Raw genomic sequence first — 26,580 nt, 5'->3', positions numbered from 1 at the left:
GACCCCTGTCAGACGGGCTTTTCAGCTCATGCGGTGATGACTTTAGACTCCATGATGGCTTGTTGCCTGAGTGAGGAGGCGAAGGAGTCCAAACGAATCAACGCTGAGATCGAGAAACAACTCCGGCGAGACAAGAGAGATGCAAGACGGGAGCTGAAGCTGCTTCTGCTGGGTAAGCCTGCATCATCTAAAAGGTTCATAGACTGCCTCACATTGGCATGGCTGGGCACTTGCACTTTATCTCTACCTCCTGACACACACACACACACACACACACACACACACAAATCAGGTCATTGGTTTGACTCTGTTGTAAAGGTTTCACATGCAAAACACTGCAACCACAACTGCGCAACCCACATTAACTTGGTTACCACAGGATTTGTCTGCAATGTGATATGCAAATCAATATTAAGATGGTGTTTCCAGTCTAATGTTAGCTAGTAGTGGGAGAGCTGAGAGCAGCCATTGGCCCAGGAATTACAGCAAGAGTATTGCTTTGACTAAATTACATGTACAGCAACATGTCATGTCCGGACTGTTCCTTCAAAGCTACCATCTTGGGCCACAGAAGTTCACAGGAAAAGACGGGGAAACGACTCCCCAGCTAATGATTAGATCACAGCTTGTGTCGCAGGCTAATCTGAAAGCCCCCTGACATTGACTGTCAGGTTGATGACAAGGTTGTGAACATGTCAAGTTTGAAGACCACTCACAAGATAACAGAGGCAGGATTGTCTTCACCACCGGATGACTGTCCTTCACTAGCATGTAGCCGTGTGCAGTTTTCAGGCTTCATTTTGATTATGGTGTCCTTTTGCTACAACTCCCTAAACACACATAGTTGTAGTTTTTAAACAGATGGGACACACAACTTCATTAGAAATAGGGTTTTAACATTTGTAGTCACTTACTATAAATCAGCTCATCTGCTTAAAGTCATAGAAATATACATGGTTATCTTCTGAATTTAAAAGTGTTGTGCTCTGTTTAGTAGGAAGCCAAAAGCATAGGAGTTATTGAGAAATAGATAATCAAGCATGAGTTTGAGTGAAGCTTTTCACAATCAGCTGTCAACAGCCCCCTCTTGTTTATACCCTTCCTGTAGTCGTCTACCACAGTACCGTCATTTTATCTGCTTGTAAAATGTGGCTTAAATAATGAAAAGAAGTTGGGTTTTAATTAAGTCTGCTACAAAGGAGACAGCGTTCTCTTACTGTCTGGTCTAGAAAAGGCCTTCGCTGAGGTGGCCCTCTCTGGGAAGTAACTGTTCTCCAGAGAATAAGCCGTGCCATCCAGACTAATTTTCATGTTTAGAGAAGAGCAGCAGAGCCATTGTGTGTTTTAATGTAATGTTATATTGATGGAGAGGGCTGCTCTTTTGTTTATTCCACACTACAGTTAAATCCAAGTTTAAGGTTAGTTGTATAATGGCTCCACTAGAACTAACAGGGATTCACTATCATGCTGCTAGGGCACTTCAGCAACCTTTTGTTTTGTTGTCTCAAGTGACTGAATTCACACTTTTGTTTTTTTTTTTTAAGGATGGTCTCACCCATACTGTAGCTGCAACAACCTCCAACATTGAAAACAAAAGCAGTTTTAAGAAATAAGTAAATTTCAATAAGTTTTCTCAAAATGTCAGAGGAACTGTATTTGTTGCATACTGTAAAATAATATGAGGAAACGATAACCATAATAGCTTTTCAGAAAAATCCATTAATTATCCACAAAACGGTGTTAAATGGATGCCAGTGGGACATGGACTAATCTTCAGGGGAGACAGGACAGGACGATCTCCATAGTTCGTGTTGATTGGATGTCTCGCAAGGTAGTGTTAGCAATCTAGCCAGATGTTGAGAAGAAGTAAATCCACCTGTCTCCTCAAGATGCATGTGCAATCTTTACTCCCTTCAACTTAAACTACGTCAGTAAGCCTAATGTGGAAGCTGACATGAAACAGAAATTTGCCGTCGTTCTCCTTCTCCTAGTAAAACATCAGAAAGAACGCAGCGATTTCCAAACATTTGGTCATACAGGCAGCACAACGAGCTGTTGTACCATTATCTGATTGCTGATCAGTGCTGTATGATCTGTGTGTGAGGAAGTGGCGTGAGTGAGTCAGTGAGTACAAGCAAAACTTTCTTTCTTGTAATCCATGAATGCTTTTCGTGTAGGGATGCACCGATACTGATTCTCGTATCGGCTATCAGGCCAATATTGACTCAAATAGCTGGATTGGAACGGGTAACTGTGGGAGCGATCCATGGGCCCATCTATTCAATTCTATGTTTACATCTATAAGCGCGTACTTGCGTCATGCACCAGCAGTGTGCTGGTAAACTATGTTAATAGATGTGTACATTTTTATTTTATAAAAATTCTCTTTGTACTTCTATTTTATATAGGACCTGTATTTTCTATATTTTATTCTATATATTTATCGTGGCTTAAACCGGGACCTGAGAACGTACTTTCGTACCTCCCCATGTGTAAATGTGTGTTGGTATGACAAATAAAGTTGAATCCTTGGTGGTAAATTAGTCGTGTGGCTGCCAAGACCACTGTGGCTACACCGGACCAACAGATGGAGCTTCCCGTAATCACAACTACCAACCAAACGGCCACCAGTGTAGCCTGGCTACAGACAGGGAGAACAGCTCCTGATGCCGCCGTCTAATGCCAGGCTATAAGCCATAATGTTGTGACTGTCAGACCTACACGGGCTCCACAAGCCAACATGGCTAAAACACAAAAAATGGTTCAAAAAGCAGCACAAGAACACACCGAAGCAGATTTTACCAAGTTGCTGGTGCATCATTATTTATTGTTCTTAATAATTAAATTTACATCTGAATTTATTTTGTTACATTTTGTTTTACAAAGTTAGAACAGCAGTGTTTAAGTCAAGCTTGATGTTGAGTGAGGCATACAGCTTATTGATTAAACACTGGTGTCAGATCAGCACTGGGACAATACCCAAAGCACAGGTATCGGGACTGTAAAAGTTGCATTGATGCAGCCCTAATTTCGTCTGTGCGTTTAAGCTTTTGATTAGTTGCCAGCTCCTTAGGAAAACTGCTTTTGGTTTAATTAGAAGTGGAAATGTGAGCTGCAAAGGTTTTTTTTTTTTTTTTGTTTTTTTTAAAGTATGCCTTTTACTTATGTATTATGTATGTATTATGTAATGTATCTGATGTAACTATTAGACTTTATTTAAGTCTGTTTTAACTGTGAGTCACATTTCTCTTGGGGACAAAACAATTAAAGTTGAATGTAGAAACTGCCAAAGTTGACAAGTATTTCTTCTTTTGGAGTTTTTAGCCATTACCAAGCAGTTTCAGGTGCATTACCAGCACCCTCTGTGCTGCCGTGAGACCAGCTGTAGTTTGTATTTAGCCAGGAACAGATGCAGTCAGATTTGTGATCTGGCTCACTACAGTATTTGTGGCTGAGGGTAAACAAAAGTGTATTAAATCACATATATAGATTGAAAATGGGGCCTTTTGTTTAGAGTATTGTTAGATACTGCTACAGCCTTACGGATACTGGATTTTTTTAGACTACAACAATTATTGATATTTGAGAAATCAAACAATCAGAAACCAATTTATCTGCCGGTCTCTAGATGCCACTAACCATATTTGGCAAGCAAATAAGTGCGAATGCCTTATGGATGTTGCTAACCACCAGTTCCCATGTCACCAAGACCACTGTTAGTCACTGTCAGTATGTGTATGATAAACCAGACATATCTAAACTAAGCTGTGTAACCAATAGAAAATAAGGGATATCATACAACTTGACTGTCTATTTTTGTGGAATATGACGTCTCAGTGTGCCTGAACACTACGTGCTATTAAAGCTCTTTTCTACTTATAAAATGGCCTTGCTTGTGAGTTGGCTACACACAAAAGGCATCTGTTGGTTCAGTTGGCCAACATATTGCCAAACATTGATTAGAAATATAAAAGTGTTTGTTATTGTCCTGCTCACAGATGAGATGCTGGGATGGTGACTCATTGAAAGAGATTGATTTGGATGACATCCATTTTCCGTCCTGGCAACCCAAATTTTTTGATGTTAAAGTACAAATTGCAGGAGCCATTTTTGTTTCAGCTTTGAGGTGGGAGTCTGCTGTCACATTATTTAAGCTTGTGTGAAAAGGATCTGAGTACTCTCTATCTACATTGTGAGTTATAGTGCACTCTGGTTGTCTCACTTCATTTGGAACCTATTATGAACTTCTTTGATCCTTTTTATAGACCTTCACGCATAGTGTAGCTTTTTATTATGTTTTTGCCTGCACATATATCTTGTCTTAAATCTTTTATCTGCAGTGGCTTGTGACTTTGAAATTAACCATTGGATTTCATATTTTTATCACTGATTTTGGAGGGGGGGGGGTAACATAGTGAAGTTAAGGTAGAGCAGACACATTGCAACTCTAATCATATATTTTCAGTTTTAGCTGGAGTTATTCAACCTTGGTATAGCACTGACTCACTTTTGTTGGTTGCACTGTTCTAAATTGCAGATAAAACTCATAACCTCTTGTTTAAATGGTTGTAGAAGTCTGAAGTTTGGTTTGATGTGAATGTGAAGTACTTATCTGCGACCTGTGAGGGGCATTGGTGGTTTTGTCTGATGTTTTAAGCGGAGGCAATTACTCCGGCTGGTTATCAGCTACAGGCTTGCTTTCCTTCCTCAGTGGTGTGGTTAGCTAGTGCATGGCAGACATGCAAGCTGAGGAAGAGGCAGGGTCAGAGGAGTGCTCTGCTGCCTGCTCTGTAGCTAATGAAAGTCACAAGTAATTAAATGTGTACAGCTGGAGCCCAGGGAGCTGCAGTAACAACACCAGTTTGTGAGCTTTCTTCAGTCAATGGGACCTTTTTTCAAAATGAAAAATGTACGAATGACTATTAATTCGTGTAACTGAGTCAAACTGCTGATGTTGATTTTTCACATTGGTATCCTCACAAAGTGAAATTGTCAGATGCACACTACTGTTGCACCATTACACAGCTAGTCATACAGCTCATGGATTTATAAGCTTATAGCTTACTTATGTTTGGGGTACAATAATGCTCAAGTTTTGGATCTACAATTCCTATGACCCATGGGGAATGACGTTTGCGCCCCATTTTTTTTTTTTTTTTTTTTTTTTACATTTAGCTAAATTGGCATCATCAGAGTATCAATAGATGGCTCAGTCACAATCAGGTGGGGGTGTTTGACTCCATAATCAATACTTTTGACATACTTTTTGTTCAGAGTGGGTAAAACAATGAAACTGAAAGTGCTTGGCTGAAACAACACATCCATGTCATTATTTACTGTATGAGCATACACACTTGGGCTGTCACCACCTTTTAAAGAAGGTTCGTGCAAATGAATGAAAACTAAACAGTTAATCAAGGCATGTTGAACATTGAAGTGTCCTTGAGCAAGACACTGAACGCCTAATTGCTCTTGAAGTACAGCTTTGGTGTGTGTGATTAGTTTCCTCCTGATGACAGGGTTGGCAACCTCCCATCAGTGTATGAATGGGTGAATGTAGTGTTACAGCACTGTTGAAAACTGGTTGAAAAGTCTAGAAAAGTGCTATACAAGCAGTCGATTTACCTTTCATAATGTTTTCACAAACTACAGCTAATATAAACAAGACAATGGAAACAAGGTGCCTCTCTGTCTAAATATCATCATTATGATGGAGGATATTCTTCAGAGGATCAAAAACATTTTGTTGCTGTTGAGTGCAGTATCATAATTTTTTAAAAGATTCCAAAAGATTTTAATCCTGGCATGTAGAAAACACAACACTGACATATCACGTTAAAAAGCTGATATGGCAAAATTGTTAGTAAATGGTTGCCTATTTAAACATCCAGCAGATGCAGGGCAACATCAGCATTCATTTGTAGTTGTGTAAAATATTTGGCTCTTTAGCTGCTAAATGCTCAACTACGTTAACCAGCCAAGACAAAACTGATTATAGACATTTTTATACAAAAATTCATTGTGACAACCAGTTCAATAGTTTGCTTAATTTGGATTGAATTTTATTTTTTTTTTCCCCAACCTACACATAAATAAGTTGGGGTTTTTTGTTGTTTTTTTAACTTTGTTCATCAAAGAGCCTTAAGTCCATTACATACATCTATATATATTTAAGGAGGTAATGTTGATGCTCAACTCAGCAGCAATAGTATGTCTTATACACAACATAAGACTTTAAATTCAGAGCTAACATAGTTTGACCTTTTGCTCTACTTTTGTCATTCACCTTTCCAAACAGTTACCTTGGTTCTACTGTGTGTAGTTGCTGCCTGTGTGGGTGTTAAACACAGCGCTTATCATGTGAAAGCTACGTAATGAAGAGAGAGAGAGAGAGAGAGAGAGAGAGAGAGTGAGTGGTTGCCAGCAGTTATGAACCTGGTTCAAATCCACAACATCAGTAGGACATTCTGTACACCTGAACGAGCGAAAGCCCTGGGCAGCACACGATATTTACCTGAACTCATAATTGAAATGGGAGTCAGGATACTGTATATGTACGTACATACACTGAGCACACACTTTGTCTGTCAATGTGCACACCGCTCAAACAGGTTGGTAGTATCTGGGTTAATGAGTGTTTGTTTTTTGGCAACACCCAAGGATGTCTCATGCATGGAGCCTACCTACGCCTATTATGGCTTCTGTTAGTAAGTCTTACACTAAGCCAAGCAAATAAGCCCTGTGTTAGCCATATTTATTTGGATCCCTGTTAGCTGCTGCCAAGGTAACGGCAGGCATGGCGGGGTTTTTGTAGGAATAACAAAACTGCAGACAGTACAGATGAACAACCCACACACAGAGAGGATAAAATGACCCAAAAGAGACTTGTGTGTGTGTGTACAGGAGCATTGTGGGCCATCATAGAGCTGCCCTGTGTCATCCCAGTTATCCTCATAGGCACTAGCACTGCTGAAGGAAGAGTTGGCAGATGCTTTTCTGTATCCTTACTCCCACAGCTGTATGTCTAACAGACATGACTCTCAGCCAAGGCTGATAATGCTAATCATCACCCCCATGAGCTTTTCCAGAAATCTCAAATTGCTAGACTCTTACAGCCTGACCTGGCACTCTGGTGTGACTGTACCAACTAACCGCCAGTTAATTTAGCCAAATGCACATTGGTTCATATTGAAAAAAACTTTTCTATTCACCAAGAAAACCACATACACTTTATGTTCTGTTTCACTTAGCAGTAAATTGCATCTAAAAATTAGATTAAACCCTTTCAACCAGCAAGGCTGGCTGTACGTCACAGCTATGAGTGGGATACTGAATACATTTTCATTGCACCGCTCAATAAATTCCAGCAAAGTCATATATTTATTTCTTGACCCAATATGACGTGTGGCACAGGAAGCATTGACAGCCATTTGTGGTCTGCCTTTGTAGCTACAACACTACAAATCTTTTCCAGTATTTAAACAAGTACCATAAGGATGTGACCTGACTATCAGTGTGTCAAGTAGGCCAAATGCCACTCGACAGGGGTCACTGACCGAAATGTTCAAGAGTATAACTCCTTATGAACAAGATTCAAAGTGTTGTTGAGATCTTATTTATCAGCATATCTACTTTACCATTCGGCTTTGTTCTCTGTTATATTTCTACACTTAAATTTGTGTGATTCGTTACTGTGACTAAATGCAGATAAGTTAGATTTATATTTGTATTTATCGTATCATAAATCGCCAATCGCAATATTGACCACACATCTATTAATTATTTCTAAGCCAGTGAGAACAATCCTGGCACCTTCAATTATCATAAATGTTGCATCTCCATTGATGATGCTCTGAAACTGAATCCCAATAAAAACCAGCTTCCAAAACGCCGCTAATTTGTTGTTGTTTGAGCCGAAGATAATTTAACTCACACAGACAGAAAAAGTAAACGGCTGCGTGATCAGGCAGTTTATGACTTCAGGAATCTCGAGAGTTAATGTTACTGTGCTAACTTGACAAGCTAGCATCTGTTAGCTTGAATAGGAAAAAGTAACAACAACCCACGGAGTAAACATTAGATAACGTTACCAAATGAATGAAGAAAAATGTTCACTACAGCCTTGGTATCTGTCGTATTACAGTGCCATTGCTTCAGACTCTAACTACATAGGACTGTGCACTTCAATTTATATTTTGAAAGGTGTGTGAGAGATTCTGCTCTACACATTCAGTACATCACTGCCTCTACAAAAGCACACAATGACAGTTGCCCTCTTTCACATGGCTAATCCAGCATATGTCTGGGTTTAAATTAGTAGTTTTCACTCAAGTCTCCTCTCGGGAAGTGTGTCGAGTTTATCTCAGTGTGACATTACTGCTCTTTCTACACCGTGCAATGCTTGTGCAAGATTGGCATCTAGCTGGCAAAACAAGTTAATGCAATGTTTGACTAAACAAGCTCCTCAAGCAACTGCTGCAATATGAGCAGTGATTCAGTCACCAATGTAATGACTCTGCCTGTTCAGTGTAAAACTCGTGATGAGAACCCTATTCAATACATTGCATGGTTTACCTGGAACACAGGTACACACTGGCCAGTCTATTAGCTACACGTAGCTGAAACTAACACAGTTTAATAGAACAGTCTTGCAATAAATTCTACCTTTCATAAAGACTATATAATAATATTTTTATATACCCAATCGTGATTGACACAGCAGGGTTTATTTTATATTTTTATTTAGAATTTAGAATTGTTGCCCCATTTGTATTGTGACTGTAGCCTAATGTCACAGCCAGCCAGAATAGAGTCTATGATCCATTAGGTCTCTGACATGTAAGACGGAGTTGTTAGTTGTTAGTCATTTTGCGTATGTACATTGAAAGTATAGTAGTATTGTATGTAGTATTTCAGCGGTATACCTATGCGGCCCCAAACTTCTGTGGCCTGGTAGATGAAAAATTGAGTTTCACAGTGTGGTACGAAGGCAAGACAGGTAGGTGTTTGTAGTTCTGCACTATTTGTCTGGCGGCTCTGTTGGTTGAGCAAACTGATGTTGACACACCCAGAGTTTCAGCAGTTATGTGGCGGGCCTGTGAAAGACTGCCCAGTGCTACTCGTGTCACCACCTGTCTGGTTTGTTAGTACTGACACGTTTGGGTCCATTAAAATCTTCTCATATCGATTAATGTCTTGATTTATGTCTGTATGCTCTGTAGTAGAGGGTTGAAACACAACATAAGACGAATGTTTATTATTACAGTCAAGAAAAAATAGATTGCTGGTACAGTTATGAAAGACTGAATTGTTGGCTTTTTTTCAATTTGTTGAATTGCTAATGTCTTGATCTTAATAGCATGTAGATGACATATCTTGAAGTTGTAACACGTCTTTTATCAGCCTAGTGCTTGTGTGTATTTGCGTGAGTGCGTGTGTGCGTGTGCATGAAAATCAAACAGGTCTGGATACCTAAAGAGACAAAAAGCTCTTTTGTATGTTTACACAGCAACAGATCAGCAGTGGACAAGTTCCCAACCAAGCCTCGGACTAGGAAGAAGGAAGTTGAGGACGGATCACAATTAGTTGCAAACTGCAAAACCTCTGTCCAGTGGGAAATACCACTGTTCCAGTACAACTAGCCTTTTGATTAAATGGGAGCCAAAATAGGCAGAGTGATTAAATTGACATCTAAGTCCTTTTAGAAGGAAAAGTATGCCAGGGATTTTCTCAAAACTGGAATAGCACAAGAGGGACTCGGCTCATTCAGATAATCTTTGAAGTGAGTAGATGAGGATGTGGCTGTAAATGCCATAACATGGACCGTTAGCTGGAGGAATGGCCCGGCCTTGGCAGGTGTCCAGTCAGCACCTGGTGCCCACTAGACCATCCGCTTCATTTTGAGCTAGGAGATGGATGTGTATTTCATTTTAAGGTCAATTTTGACACAAATGACACGTTGGCTGACAGTATCAAGCCTTTTTTACTATAAGTACAGCTGTAGCGGAAATTATGTTATGAAAAGGAGTGCCGCCATTTTTACCCCATTCCTTTCTGATGAGGATTCCTGCCCTCCACCTAATATTAATTTCCTTTTCTTTCACATGTCCCATGTGGTCTTGTCCCTGCTGCCTTTTAGCTATGCATGTAACTAGTGGGAGGATGATTGGGGGGGTGAAGTGCTTCCATCTCGTGACAGTGACATGGGAAATGAATATGAAACAATTTTTATCTCTTTTACACACACCCTCCTCTCAAGCAAGCAGGACTTACTGTATCCATAGCAGCTGTACACTGGAGCATCCGCCAGCATGGCAATCCAAGTATTATGGTGACACTAGTTACCACATGTTAAGATCTACAAAGATTAGTCAAATTAGACAGTCAATGGATTAACTACGGCTTTGTTTCATAGGGCATTCACATTGGGTTTTTTTGATACCTTGCTGTGCTAGTCTGATGTTTAAATAAGGAAGACCAGCAGAATTAGAAAAGATTCTTGAACTGCACAAAGGCAAAACATCTTTCCACATTTTAGTAAGGGTCTGCTGAATTTTTCTCACTGTCGCTCCTTATCGTGCTTTAATGATCTAATATCATTGACTCCAACCTGCCGACAAGTGACAACTGGAATAGATTAGTCAAGAAACCTAAGGAATGCAGATGCTTTCATCCAGTGCACTAATGCTTTCAATATGATATTGGTGTGAATTATACTGTATGTTCTGGTCTTTGTTGAGCTGGGTTGAAATATTGTGACTGCACTCTTGAGAGATTTTTGATTCATGTTTTAGATGGTGTTATATTTAATTATAATTGTAGTATTATTACAGTTTTTTCTTCAGTGTTGCAGTTGGTCAAAGCTGATTTTAACTACTTTAGACCTTTGGGTAGTTTTAAGTTATGTCAGTGCATCATATGAGCTCATTTTATAAGCTCACTTTCCACCACTGCCTAACATTAATACAGTTATTCACCACTTGCCATCTGAATAAATGCTATAAACAAGTTGTAGCAGTTGTTAAACTTGTGTTTGTCCATCAGTAGTTCCTGGTCCAACAGAACTAGGTATGGAGCAAGGACTTTTTGGGATGCAGAGAGTATGACTCCAGGACTCTGGTCCTGTGTTCAAAATGCAGGTTAAGGTTCTAAAAATGTTCTTGGAGAGTTTCCTGTGGGTGAAAAGGGCCACTAGACAGTCATTCAGTCATTCAGTTCCTGTACAGTCAGACAGGCCTTCAGCAAAACCTTTCCCCAACACTGAGCTCAAGTGGACATGGCTTCCTGTTTGATGTGCTTGGGGAAGTTTTAAGGAATCATTTACTTAGAGCGCCTTTCTCTTCCACTCTGTCACACTTTGCACCTCCTTCCTTTCCCTCATGTCTCTTTGACTCTTTCTTGTTCTTTCCCTTTCAACGTGGATGCCAAAATCTGCTTGAAGTTATTACTCTTCATGTAAACCACTGCTGAAATGTCTGTCGTGGCCTCCAGTGCTCCCGACCAGATGAAATGGATCCGTTTCAGCTATTTTTCCTGTTCTTTGTAGTTAATGGTTATTTAGCAGAATGACTAATACCCTGGTCAGTGCACGATGCGGGCAGAGTGACACGGTTCGGCCTCGGTTAATGGTCACCGCTGTGTGATTATTGGGCTTCTCCTCGCCCTGCCCCCTCCAGCTTTGCTGTGTTGGGAATTTCAAAATTGCTCAAGGTCTCTGGTAAGCCTGCATGGGTCTCAGCACCCTACTGTTGAGAAGCTTTTAATTTATCATCTTATATGTACATACAAATTCATGTGGATTTTGTTTTACGTGACCTTTTGGCTACTTTCTTATTCTTTGTATATGTAGATGCTTTGTAAATTGATTTGTCTTGTAAATGAATTCATCACACCGCCACAGCTTTTACATTATAATGATGGTTGTTTTTAGAGCTCCAACTATCAGTTATTTCTATCATTGATAATTCTGCAGATTATTATATTGATTTGTCAGATAATTGTTAGTTTTGCTCTAGGGGATTATTTCAATTTGGACACTACAAATTAGTAACAGAGCGCCTGCATTTAATTCTGGGAGGCATTGAGTTTAAAGGATGTGGGATTTTACCAGGCATGAAGGGTCTAATGAAAAGATGTTGTTGCAGATGAGCTGCATTAAGGAAAATGTAGCATCTAGAGTTTCTGGAACTCAACTTTTACTACCCAGTGTAGATTGAGAGATCTTCAGCCTCTGCTGCTTTGATTTTGACCACTCTTTTTTTTTTTTCCCCCACCTTTATGGACATGCAATACTAGTACCCTTTAAAAGAGAAATTACCTCCACCTAAGCTGTGGAGTATTTTTTCAAAACTAGTTTATATTTATATATATATATATATTATTGCTAATGCCCACATACAATATTATATATGGGTGTACTCAAATACTATATATATAACTCAAAGTGGTATAAATGCACTCATTTGCTAGTTAAGTAGGTACATGTAGTTTATGCAGTCTGCTATTCTGTGTGTCCAGTATTTGTGTCCATAACTTTTTAATTCCCACGGGCTGAGAGTAGAGTACTGGCCAGGGACGTTGTGGGATTAAGAAATGCACGCTGAAGTTGCATGTTTAACTAGGCTCTGTGGAGACGAAGCCTATCAGCTGGGCCTATCAGCTGGTGTTTTCTGCCATGTATTTATGAGTCCAGTACAGGAGTTGCCATGGGAACTAGCATTACCCCTCAGGAGTAGCTCCAGTGAATGTACAGTAGCTTGTCCGTGAGAAATGCTTCTGCTGGGTTTTCCAGTTCGGCAGGAGAACAATGGGATCTGTTGAATTAAGCTGATCATGCCTGCAAGACATGCCCCTCTCCTCTGGTTGTGTGTTTGCAAAATTCAGATGCTCATGAACACACACACACACACACAGACATGCACACACACACACACAATTAACCGGCAAAGCTAATGCATCTATCCCATGCCTTGTCCACTCTTTTCATGTCTCTATTTGTTGGTTTTAAACCTGCCTCTCTGTGCTCCGTAAGTGAGGAAAAGCAAAGCAATGAAAATTCACTCTCAGTATTTTCTCTTCCCTCACATCCCAGTAACACCGCTCCCTTCTGTTCAGCTCTTTGGTCAATGAGAATGTGAACTTTCTAGTGCTGTGTCTTGACAATTGCTATTTATGTCCCACTCTCAAAGACATACTCTGTCTGAAGGGGAAACTCCAATGTTGCCTGACCTGCTTTCCACAGTGAAAGATCCTGTCTGGTTAGAGGGCCGGCAGCGCTCAGGGCACTCCTTCACTGTACACTCAACTTTGCTCTTCAGTCAGCGCCAGTCAAACTTGACTCTCATCATCCTTTGGAAGACATTTCAGCTTTGCCTTGGGAATACCAGCTGTACTTTACAACACAAAGCATGTTCCATTATCTAATCAGTCACCACAGACCTACTTAGACAACGTGGCTGTAAATATTATCAGTGTCACCCTTGTTTGTTTTCTTTTCTTTTTTTGTTTTTTTTCCCAATATGGTTTTCCAAATTCCTGGTGTGCAGCTTTCCTTTCACATGTAACTCCTAATAATGGGTCCAAGGAGGCTGTAGAGTACCATTTGTCTCCCTTTTTTGGCTGGACCGCAGCAAAGCATGGCCAGGCTTATAAAACACAAACGTCTCTTCCTCAGTGAGTGATTGAGTGATGGGGTTACACAAACGGTTCTCTGTTGGGTTTTTTCTTTAAGTTTTTATAAAGGAAAAGGTTTCTAATGAACAAGAAAACCAAAAAGCAAGTTTTATTTCTTCTCTTTCTCCAGAGCTGTGTCTAGACTTGCCTTGTTTCAACGGGTTAAAATTTGTTTCTGAAAGTAAATTTTAAGGAATTTGGAAGAAATACTTTGTTCTGTGATCATATTGGTTGCATGATCACATCCAGATCCACACTAGAAGGCAGGATGTAAATTACACAAAGTAGTAGTTCTCTGTATGGGGACTATGTAAGGTAGGAAGTCTTCTGGGAAGAAGCAAATATTGCGAACTGGTAAATGGAAAACTAAATGTCACTACTTTATGCATGTGATATCTGTTTGTAAAGGCAACATACAAGTAGAAAATCTCCCCCCCTCAAAATGTGGTGATGTGTAAGTTTTCTCATTATCATGCTTGGATTACTGTATCCTGTTCCTCAGGATATTTCTGAATGCCTATATGATTATTGTGCAGGTCACAGGCCATCTGTCACCACTGGAGAAGTGGATAGTTAAGTCTAACATCTGTCAAAAACACTAAATATCATCAGAAATCAATAAAAAATTCTGATAGTATTCCACTTTTTTTGCTGTACACACAGAAACATTACTTTTTCTGCTGGGGACGCTCTCCTGTTTAGACACAGTGGAAGACATAATTAACATAGCTACGCAGATGCAGATAGTAGTGTTTGCTTTTGTGCAAATTAACTCATCATTTGCATGAAATATGTTCAGACATGACAAATTGTGTCTTCGGGCTACAGTCTTTTGCCCTGTGGGAGAAATTTATTGACGCTCTGTTCATTCAAGGAAGAACAAACAGGCAAACACTTTAAATGCAACAGAAACAGAAAGTATTACAGCATAATAGAAGTTTTTATTTTGGCATTTGTATCCATGCTGTGTTTTGTGCTGTGTTTCAGTGGCCATAAAAACTACCAGACACTACTGGTTACATCTTGTCATATGTAAATCAAATATGATTTGTTTTGTGTGACAGCAATTTGAAATGAATCCATTGATTAATCTCTAAAGAAAAAAAGTCAGTTGCAGCACTAGTTGAGATCAGTAGAACAGAAACCAGAGAGTATGTTTAGCTGAAACTGCAGTGACTCAGACTTGAATGCCGTGAGAAGTGCGATGGAGAGATGAGTGGTGGAGAGCTTGAGCAGGCTTGTAGAGAAAGAAAATAGGTGGCTGAATGGGGTTGAAAAGAAGACGACAGCTCTGGAGAGAGTGCTACATAGTGAAAGGAAGAGGTTGGGTTTGGGTTAGACTGCTACCTGCCTTTTGAATGCCTCTTTGGTTGATGAACACAGTATACAAGCCCGATGCTCCCATCCTGACTCCGGTGTCTCCTGAGACTAGAGTGGTAGTTTGCTCACTGAATATTTCCATATGAAGATACAGAACCTGCTGTGGAGTTGGTGTGTGTGAGAGGGATCCATGAGGTTCTGTGCATTTCTATGTCAGCACGTGTGCGTAAGTTTCCTCTTTGACTGGGTCTTTCTCTGTTTATACATGTGTGCATATGCATGGTCACTGTCATACAAAACTGGAGGAGTGAACTCAGTTTGCCCAGCTCATTGTTGAGCTGAGGTGAGCCGTGCAGCCCTCATGTGGTTACTCTGGCCTGCTCCACTTACCCGGACTGTCAGCGGAGCCTCTGTGGGAACAACAGCGAAAACAATGGTTACATTGCATGTCTCAGGACACTAGAATCAAAATGACAAAAGACAATGGCTAGACTGTGCTTAGGTCCAGAAATATTTGTCCATATGCATTTTAAACTTTAAGTTTAAATTCTTATCTAGAGTCTCTTCCAAAGAGTTATGCAGCAGTTATATTTCTCATGTGTTTGAATACACATACAGAGGATGGGGAGATTTTACTGTTATTAATGGAATGAAAAGATAATTTGATAAGAATGGCTGGCTCAGCTACACCGCCTGTATGGGTAAAACACAGAGACTGAGTTGGCACTGAGGTCTTGACCATTGCCTTGGGGCATAATAGTGCTTATTCCTTCAACGCCTTGTATATCAGCACCAGGGTGTAGGTGGACAAACAAGGTCAGCCTGTTGCAAAGACAGGCAAGTTTATTACCACTGAAATATGAGTTATATAAAAAGGCTACAGTTTGACCAAGTTAGAGTGGTGCTTTGTTGACTCCGGCTGTTGAGAACAGTTAAGCACCCATAAGTTGTGTTTATTTTACTGTCGGGTTTGCTCTTAGAGCAGCAGAAATACATTGGCTGACTACATTAATGTGATACAGCTACTACATTATACTATCAATTGTATTTATAATTGATTTTTTTTTTTTTTTTAGACAAGGGTGGATGGATTACAGTTATTCTTTGTTGTGGTATTGATCCATTTTTCAAACAAATGTTTTAATGCATTACTCTCACACTTGTCCTGCTGACACTGTTTGCCTCATTTAGCAGGTTTCACATTACACTTTATTCAATTTTCTCCATTTGTCTGCACGTAAGAAGTTATATAAGTCGTAAGTCAGTTATAGGTCAGCGCTGTAGGATACTATGATTTTATATTATGTTCTGGGGCCATGTCAAGGGTGGGAAGAAAACTATCACACTGTCAGCAATAACCTGTATCCATTGAAGACCGTTTTTCAGGTGTTGGCTAACCTCATGTGTCACCCTGTCTTCCTTTCAGGCACTGGAGAGAGTGGCAAGAGCACCTTCATCAAGCAGATGAGAATAATCCATGGGTCAGGCTACACAGATGAGGATAAGAAGGGCTTCACCAAACTGGTCTACCAGAACATTTTCACCTCAATGCAGGCCATGATCCGTGCAACTGAGACCCTCAAGATCCCATACAAGTATGAACAGAACAAGGTGTGTACATCCGGTGTGAGTGAAAATATTGTTGTCATTGGATAGATTGGAGATGTGGATCCACATCCTCAGGGCTACATTTGAGGCTATTAACATAATACACCTGAATTTCTGACAGAGCTGTGCTGGTCAAGATTACATGGAATACGGATTACACGAACATGTTTTTTTTGTTGTTTTTTTTTTTAATACAACTAATTATCATGAGTTTGATAATGTTATAGCCACTCACTGTCTTAGTGTGAATTTTCATTCAATTGCTTAAGAAATGCCTGTCCCCAGTTGTCGGCGTGGCCAGTAATCCAAGTGCTTGGTTGCTCAGTCCAACACGTGTCCAGTTAATCTCATGCAAGCCACATTCATTATATCATAAATCTAGCAGCAAGGTGAGATAAAGTAGAATAAAATGATTGAACTGTGGCCTCATTTAATAGACTGACTCATGTCACATGTTGTTAAAAGTGTGCTTTTGCTGTGGCTTTTGTTCTCCCAGAATAATGCCCAGGTGGTGCGTGAGGTGGACGTGGAGAAGATTTCATCATTTGATCAGCCGTACATCAATGCGATAAAGATGCTGTGGGCTGACCCTGGCATCCAGGAGGCCTATGATCGCAGGAGGGAGTACCAGCTCTCTGACTCGACCAAATAGTACGTCTACCATCTATCAATCTGCAAGAGTGACAGTTAATTGACGTAATGTGGAGGAGCAGTATCACTGTGCAACATGTGATGAAATTACTAAACAACAGTTTCCATTGTATAGACCTGAGTAATGAATTCAGATGCAACATGTTAGTAGACCTTTTTTTTAGCAGCTTTCTACCTTTGTTAATATGCATTGGACCAGAAGAAGGAAAGGATGTTCAGGCAGAAGGGGAGAGTCGAGGAAATGTTGGCAGGTTTATAAACGACTGCTATTAATATCAGGGCTAATTTTATTATTCAATTTTAGACTAGTCTTGCCCCTAGTCAGAAAATTAAAGCTTATGCATGAATGTTTTGAGTGTAATTTTATGTGTCTGCTCTTTGAGCCTACATGTGTGTTCCCTCCCCTTCCACAGTTACCTTAGCGATTTAGAACGAATAGCATCATTGGGGTACGTGCCCACTCAGCAGGATGTGCTGCGGGTTCGTGTGCCCACCACCGGCATCATTGAGTACCCATTTGACCTGGAGAATATTATCTTCAGGTACTGGTGTCAAGTGCTGCCAATGACGTCACTGGTTGGCTAGCTGCTCGACAGTTGGCCAGCCAGTTGGAAACCGTCGATGCCGCTATCTCCATTTACCCTGTGCTGCACAGCAGGCCTCAGCACTTTAACACATCCCTGATGGTACACTCTCAAAGACTGACTCGAGAACAGGCCCCAACCCTCTTCTAGTCAAGCCTCACTAGAGAGGCAGTCATTCTTATTTTTCACCCAGGCAGTCAAAGTTGGCCTCTTGAGTGTTAAATCATCTTTTTGGAATCAAGTTCCTGCTTCCCCAAACCTTCACAATAAGCACTTTTGAGGGGGAGAAGAGTAAGAAATTGACGAATGTTTTGTCTTTGGGAGCTGCCATCAAGGTTGAAGCTAAATTTCTAAGAGAAAATATGGGGGTAGAGGTACAAAATGTCACCGTATCCCCTCATGACTCTTTGGAATGGTTTTCTGTGGTTACATCTGGACCGATCCACTTGCTTTTGGAGAGGGTGTGCTGTATCTGCTGTTATGCTTCACTTTCTCTTTCCTCCCTCTCTCTGTCTTTTGTTGTCCTTCCTGTCTCTAGCTATCTAAGTGATTTGGATCGTATTGCTGAATCGTCCTATCTGCCAACCCAACAGGACGTGCTTAGGGTTCGAATCCCAACAACTGGGATCATAGAGTACCCTTTCGACTTGCAAAGCATCATTTTCAGGTAGAATGAGAACTATACTACTACTTTTACTAACCCCACTATTGTTCCTTACTAGTGATTTGCTTTCATTTTAAAACCTAAAAGGCCACATTAAGTCTGATTCAACATGTTTATATTGCAACTAAAAGAAGTTTTATGTTCCCATTTTGTCTGAATACAAGTTTGTCCCAAATCCATTCACTTACCTGGAGTACATTGTTGTGATCAACTTCCGAGAAGTTGATCAATTAGTTGATGAACAGAAAATTAATTTTAAACCAATCAGAAGTACGTGTTTTGAGTTTGTCACACCATAATAAAAGTGTTAACTACACAGTCTAATTTGAATGAACGGCTCGCAGTTGGGAGGCGTGACTTTAGCAGCTGCCAACTGTGCTGGTAGGCCTGCTAACAGCCTTAGCAATGGTGCTAAAGCTATCTGAAGTGCCCATGATATCTAATATAGTGCCAACAAAGATGCTGCTTTAACTCATGGACACATCTTTCCAAGAGAGATCCGTCTGCAGCAATAGAGCAGTTGGCACAAGCCATCGATACATTGGTTATCGAAGTGGGGTTCACAGCAATGAGGAGGCTACACTGGTAACGCTATGTTAGTGTCGCCGGCCGCTGTTCACTACTTTCCTGAGGCCTCCGACGCTGAGACTGTGTACTATGTAGTACTTGCAGAGGAGTCATGCTCTGCAAGTATGTTCCAGTATGTCATCGGGCCATCATTTGAGCCTCGCCTAAAATATCCTGAACTCAGAACTGAACAATGTAGTACTGGATTGTGTAGTTACACCATTTTCATATATTTTCAGCAGTCATTTTCTAACATGTATACTATGATATGGAACAAATGGTCGATTTGGGGGTATCCATGGTTACCATGGTAACAGCAAGTGTGGTTTAATACTACAGCAAACACTCCTTGAGCAGCTACTCTGTCAGAAATATGACACATGACCAAATGGTCTGTCTGTTTACAGTGCCATCAAACAAACTAATGCTGTTTCCATGAAGAAATCAGTAATTGGGATTTTTCCATCATGCTATGAGTGACCGTGGTCTGATTTCATGCAGTGCATGGTATGAGTAGTTTTCCAGACAACACCAGGACACAGTAAAAGGAGTCAGTTACTCCTCGCTGAGGAGTTGGACATGTACATCCTGTCGCCTGCAACTCTTGATCCAACAGCTCACTGCTTATCCTTGTTCCATTACTCCATTGCAAAAATTTATTCTCATTCGCTGGAAAAACTACTTTTATAAACAATCCCAGTCACAACGTGTTGCGACAGCTCAACGTTTTAATGTGAAAGCGCATCGATTTTTGGTTTAGTTCGCATTTCAGACTTCACCCTTGAGAGAAAATTGTGCTGGATCACATGCATGCATCGTTTCCTGTGAATTCGTCATACATAGGCAGACTGACCTGAATCCCATGCGGGAATGGTAGACTCCATCACTAAGAGGACAAACCATTACAGATGGAGGCAGTTACTGAATGTGAATGCAATGAATCAGTATTGCAGAGAAAATGTAGACAAATAAATGGTAACAGTTGGGATTTAATTTCATGAAAATCTTGGATGTTATAATATAGCGATTTTTATTTTATTTTTATTTTTTTCAAGCAAAAATACATTCACTAGTTACATCTGCAGTATCAGAATGTGCTACTTTTAGTCTTATATGATTGTAGACTGACTAAAAAAACTGTAGGAAAATAGTGAAAAATGTCCATCACAATTTCACAATTTGTTGACCAAACATTTAATCAGCAGAATAATTAATGGTCACAATAATTGTTAGATGCAGTCCTGGCATCTACATGCATCTATAACTTTAACTTTAACTGCAGTCCCCAGTTTGGTAAAATAAAAACAGGACTAGAAGAATGAGTAATTGAGAACTATATGGATGCCTCATCATAGTGCCCAAGCTCTACTCTTAAGAAGTTTGTATGTATTTAGAAAGTGAGAGGCTCATTAAGGTAGTAGTCTTACATGCACTCCTTCTCACTTTTGCTGCTCAGCCCAGAGACACAGCCTTCAAGACTTGGCACAGAGACAGTCTTAGGACCTGCCACCAAAACATAGAGCTGCTTCCCTTCTTCATTCGTTTGCAAAAAAGAGAGAAGATAGAAATGGACCCAGGGAACAAGAGCGATTACAGAAGAGTGCAAATCAATAGGAAGCCATCATGTCAGCCCCCTCCTACGCTTGGCAAGGCTAGAAATAACTCTGCTTGCAATGAGGTTGTGCTGAAGAGGTTCCCAGCAGCTCTGCTGCAGCTAGCCGATAGGCTCTACTCTGCTTGGCTGTGCTGCTGATGGTGAATCACCACATGCTCTCAATGATCAGTTTTGTGTCAGGAGACCAAAAATATAAATATGAAGTGGGAATAAATGTGAGGTGTTAGGTTTTATTGGAAGAAGAACATTAATTTAATGGTTTATGAGAACGTGTTGTCATATTCCTGTAACTGAACATGTAGGATACTTGATGCAGGATGTTAAGTTCCCCAGCCTCAAAGCCGTGTGTACTAACATGAACATGTGGGACTATACTGCCTCTGCTTGCAGTTGATGGGGATGTAGCTGCAACAAGGAAGCCTTTCATAGACAAACATGTTCATTAGGCCTGCTTCCCTCTCTTTTAATTGGCTTTTGAAGTCACAGAAAATGTCATTTCAGTTGGCTTATCCAGCATAGGAGAGCTTATCTTACTAAGTAGGTCACTCATCCTTGCTAGGGGAAAAAAGGAGGCCGTCTGATGTGAAAGAGTTTTATTTTAGGCTGACTCTTCTGGAGGACTCCATTTATCAATGCCGTCCCTCCTCCTGGCAGACTCACCTAGTTCACCTTTATGATGTGCGATCAAAGTTTCACAGTTTGGCTTTTCACTGCGCCCCGTCAGTTAAGTCAGTTTAAGTTGCTATTCCAGGAAATTTCACCCAATGTCATTCAGATTGTCATTGATCATTTTTGGTAGCATTTTAGTTAGTTTAAATGGACAGATAAAACAATCTCTCCTTTCTGCCTCTTTTCTAGCAGCATTAGGTCTTCAGTCTAATTTGTTTTAATTAATATACCTTTACATTCCTTAAATACTAATTTGAGGAGAAAACTCTTCCAAACAAATGCAAATAAACAAATAAGTTAGAATGGGGGGAATCAGAAAACAAGCTTATCCAAGAAGTCGATATTCAAATATTCAAGTTTTTCTCGTTTCCTTCAACCACTCCAGTACTCCTCCCATATCCCTCACATTTACTGCCGTTATCACATAGGCACTTCTAAACGAGTAAATGTTTTGTACCACTTTCTGTCTCCCACATTGACTCTTCTGCATACTTTGCTGATAAGGGAAAGAAGGATGGGATTGTTTGTACACACACATACACTCCCTTGTAGTTATTTTGGTTCACCGGAGGGAAGGTTTGCTCTGTCCTCTCTGTGATTCAGGCTGCAGATTCTTGGTTCACGTTTCTTCTCTTTATATTCTCGGTGCAAAAGGGGCGTTCAGCTTGAACTGCACTAGACTCATTAGTTGAAGAAGTAGTAATGGTCAGAACTCACTGGCCTTGAAATAAGTTGATTTGCCACCACTGGATACAAAAGTTGGTTTAAATGAAAAAGAAAAATTAGGTGACCATTTACAAGACGAATGCCTCTTTGCACTGATACATTTTCTACTTGAAAATCACATTCCTGCCCTGAAGTGACCCAGATCCTTGGCTGGTGGCTTGTCCTCAGCCAGATCACTTCAGGGTTTCCTCTGTTATGGAATTTTAAATGATTTAAATTAAATGTAATGCATTAAGTGTAATTGAATTAACTTGTTTGTTTTGGGTTATTAGGTCAAACAACTAAAGAATGAAGGTTAAAAGCTAACTGTATTTTCTTTTTTCTCTTATGCGATTCTTTTTGCCCTCCATCTCATCCCATCACTTTCCAATCAGGATGGTGGATGTGGGGGGTCAGAGGTCAGAGAGGAGGAAGTGGATCCACTGCTTTGAGAACGTCACCTCCATCATGTTTCTGGTGGCGCTCAGCGAGTACGACCAGGTCCTGGTGGAGTCCGACAACGAGGTGAGACGCAGAAAAAGTCGTGGTCTTCCGAATTTTTGAATGCACACAACATTTTATTACTAAATATTCATAATGAGGCTTCAAATCTCGTCCTAAAAATGTCACCACAAGACAAACTTAAATTCCCATTAATGGCAAAATGAAATGTAGTTCACCTGAACATATTTATGGCTAAAGCTGCACTACCCAATGTTTTTACACTGACAGTGGATCAAATGAAGTGATGTGAAAGGCACCACTCATGGTGACGATCCCTCAGAATATAATCACCCGACTCAACAGTTTCCCTCAGCTCAGGGTCTCGGCTCATTGTTTTGGTTCACTCTCACCGTTCTCATCAATCTCATTTCCCACAGCAGGCAGTTGTTTTCAGTGAAAAAAACTCAGATAAACCCCCTGTACACTAGCGATACCTGCTTGACACCAAACAGACAGACCGATAAAGTTGGCGATGAGCCGGGGAACATAATGGAGCATTTAGCAGCTAAGGAGCCAGATATTTCTCTTAGGAGACGCTGGAAACCACAATAGTTAATCGCAGAGTGAATATTGGGCTTAAATTAGTCATAGTCATAGACACAACTTCAAACGCCTGCTATATGCCTAATAAACCGTTTACTTCCATGTTCATCATATCACCTTTATAAGGTCATATGTCAGGGATTGTGTTCACAGCTTTGTCGCGTGGCCCCTGCATGGTCGAAAAATCAATTGATGCAGGTTTAAAGCAACGTTAACATAACAAAATTGTAATTTTATGATTTATGTATTCTGTTGAGCCACCATATGTCAAAGTTATGTAGAAATATATATTTTTTAGACTGGAGAAAATGAATGTCATTTGGAGTCATGCACACACACACAGACACAGACCGTTGTGATATTGATGAAGCTCTCACAACAAACATAAAAGAGGTCCTCTGTCTCTTTGCTCCACAGATATTTTGCTCATCCATGTTGTCGACTCTGTCTCTCCTGTGTTCAGATAGAATTATCACTAATAAAGCTAATGTGATCAGGCCCAGCATGCCCTCTGCTCCTCTCCTGACAACGAACCCTTTCTCTGACCTGGTCACATGACAGCTGCGTTTCATAAACCAGACCCAGCTGCCAGCTTTACTCACTATATCTGCTGCACATCACTACAGCTTCATGGTCAACAGTTTGTTTGTTAACGACGCACATATGCTGTGCTTTATCTTCACCGGCCCTGCTCAGGTGTGGGGCCTTATTGAACACACAAGGACAGGAATATGTTTTCATTTTTGCAGGTAGCTGTTTATTTGCTTTTCGTGCTTGTGATGTGTTCATGGTCACAGGTGGTGGGCCACAAAAGACAATTTTGATGCTGTTACTGAGCTCTGTTTCTAAATGGTTGACAGCTGAGACGAGGATAGGCAGTGTTTAGGGCATCACGGTCTGCAGAGATTATCCAGTCGTGCTGACAGGCTCTAGACACAGACTTTGACCCTTCAGACCAATCAGAGCCTGACGAGATTGTTTTCAAACATCTTTGATATCATCGGGTTAAGTCTGGTCCAGATCATATTATGACTTGCCAAGACTGAACTGTAGGAGTAATGCTGGCAAGGAGTCTAGATCAGAAAGAGGAAGAAAAGTCACGTTTGACAGCAGCCACATTCCAGCTTTCACACCATGATGCCATCCAGCTACAGTCCATCACTATTATTAAACTAATGTTTTGTGTTAGAAAAAGCACTTGACATGTAAACGCACAGCGTCCAAGTATGACGATGACAATGCTTTTTTTTTTTTTTTTTCTTTTTGACTGCACCCGCCTTCACTGACTGCCTGTTGATCACAGCTAAGCTATGCTAGCAATGTTAGCAACCATATAATAAGAAAGTAACATCTTATTACAGATTTAGGTAAATAAACACTTACTAACTGCTCTTTTATTCCTGTATATTTGTGTTTGAAGAGAAACTGAATATATGTTTTATTTGGCTGCATTTTTATTATCCCTGATAGTATTTTTGCTGCCAACTGGATTGTTTTATTTCAGTTTATTTTTGAAATAAGTCCTGTTTTGGCAAATCCTGAGATCCCTGTACCCTTCCACCCAAAACAGAAAGTGACAAAAATATTATCCAAAGGGAAGTTAAATGCACTGGAAATCACTGTTCTATTGGACAGATCTGTTTATCTGCTTTACACAGTGTAGGGGCTGGTGATTGAATATTAGTCTAAAAACTTTTTGATACTTAGATAGATAATCCTGAATTTCAATTGTCTAGCTTTGCAATTTTTATTTTTAACAGCGGCAGCAGCAGTAGTAGTACTAGTAGTAGTAGTAGTAGTAGTAGTAGTAGTAGTAATATCTGTGCATAGGCCAGAAATAGTAAAACTTTTGTTCCTAATATTCACAGTCAAGAGTTAATTGAGTCTTCTGAATCCGTCCTAACCTTGTGTTCATTTGTTTGTGGCTTGTTAGAATCGTATGGAGGAGAGTAAAGCTCTGTTCAGGACCATCATCACATATCCCTGGTTCCAAAACTCCTCCGTCATCCTCTTCCTCAACAAGAAGGACCTGCTGGAGGAGAAGATCATGTATTCTCACCTGGTTGACTACTTCCCAGAGTTTGACGGTGATTTGATTGGTCTTCTATTAGACATCTTACTGACAACATACATTTTATACAGTCTGTGGTCCCTGAATGGTTGTGTAGTGTCGGGCCTCAGCAGTGAATTCAGCTCGAGGATTTATTTAACTATTAATGAGGTGACAAGTAGAGCCATTGATCATGCTGTGTCGGGTTTTTTCTTTTTTCTTAGTTTTTTGAGTCTACTTTTAGCCAATAACTGATCATTTTTAAAAGCTCTTCGCCATTGTTAACATTAGAAAAGCTGTTTGCTATTTTTATAGTGAAAGTTGCTGCATATCAGTAGTATCCGTAACATTATTTGTACAGGGAGTGTGCCCCCCCCAGCCACTATATCCTTATCTGGACACAAACCTTTTACCTACATTTTTGATTGAACAGTGACGCCCTGTGGTTGTGATGCTTTACTACAATGCAGCTTGATAACTTTACTTAACATGGCACTCTCTATATTTTTGACTCAAGTTTTTCTATTTAACTGACGTTATGCTCATATTTTAACCCATACAGAGAGGTGCTGAAATTAGGTGCTGATAAAATGATACAAACGAGCCATAAATGTTGTTGATGCTCCATCAAAGCAAATAATTATGTTCTTCTATTTTCTCCCAGGTCCCCAGCGGGACGCCCAAGCGGGTCGGGAGTTCATCTTGAAGATGTTTGTGGACTTGAACCCAGACAGTGACAAGATCATCTACTCCCATTTCACATGCGCCACCGACACAGAGAACATCCGCTTCGTCTTTGCAGCCGTCAAAGACACCATCCTGCAGCTCAACCTCAAAGAATACAACCTGGTGTGAAGAGAGAAGCGGAAAGAGAAGGAAGGAGGGAAGGAGGGAGGGAGAGAGAGCAAAAAAAAGAGACCTGCAGCCCCACACACACGTGTACACACACACACACACACACACACACACACACACACAATTCAGCATCCATTTCTAGAGATACACACACATCTGCATGAAACACACTGCTGCTCAAAGAGTTAAACATCGCTTCACACTTCACCAGACCAACAGTATCCACATTCTACTCCTGTTGTCCAGTTAGCTCTCGGTTGCTGGTTGGCCCATTTTTTTAAAAAGAATCGTTACCTGTTTTGTGGTTCTAATAATTGCTCCTCTTGTACAAACACACATGAAACACACTCACATGAAACACTCCCTCCATTTGTCCTCCTCTCTTGGGGCTTTGGTTTGCTCCCGGCCTTGTCCTGGTCCTCACGTGGCCCTGGGCGAGGCTCACATTTTTCCTTTCTTTACACTACATTATCTCCTGTGCTTGTGTGTTTGAGGTGGGTAGAGGGCCTCCTCTGGGTAGACTACACTTTAATGGACAAAGGGCTCTCTCCCGTTCTTCTTATTTAACCCATGC

At 40.5% G+C, this 26,580-nt stretch overlaps 1 protein-coding gene across 2 annotated transcripts; it reads left to right on the top strand.

Moving 5' to 3' along the window:
• LOC139203203 (guanine nucleotide-binding protein G(q) subunit alpha) lies at window positions 1-26,006 on the top strand. Of its 2 annotated transcripts, none has more exons than XM_070832885.1 (7): window positions 1-172; window positions 16,418-16,602; window positions 17,096-17,250; window positions 18,373-18,501; window positions 22,450-22,579; window positions 25,035-25,188; window positions 25,816-26,006. In XM_070832885.1, exons 1-7 carry the CDS (start codon window positions 37-39, stop codon window positions 26,004-26,006), a joined length of 1,080 nt encoding a protein of 359 aa, XP_070688986.1. In that variant the 5' UTR covers window positions 1-36. The 2 variants fall into 2 exon arrangements, with proteins under 2 accessions (XP_070688986.1, XP_070688987.1); XM_070832886.1 differs by lacking the exon at window positions 18,373-18,501 and adding an exon at window positions 17,664-17,792.
• Window positions 26,007-26,580: the final 574 nt, after the last annotated feature.

The sequence above is a fragment of the Pempheris klunzingeri genome, chromosome 6 (genome assembly GCF_042242105.1).
Source record: "Pempheris klunzingeri isolate RE-2024b chromosome 6, fPemKlu1.hap1, whole genome shotgun sequence".
In the NCBI taxonomy this organism is placed as follows: Eukaryota; Metazoa; Chordata; class Actinopteri; order Acropomatiformes; family Pempheridae; genus Pempheris; species Pempheris klunzingeri.
This window is presented reverse-complemented; position numbering and strand designations above follow the sequence as displayed.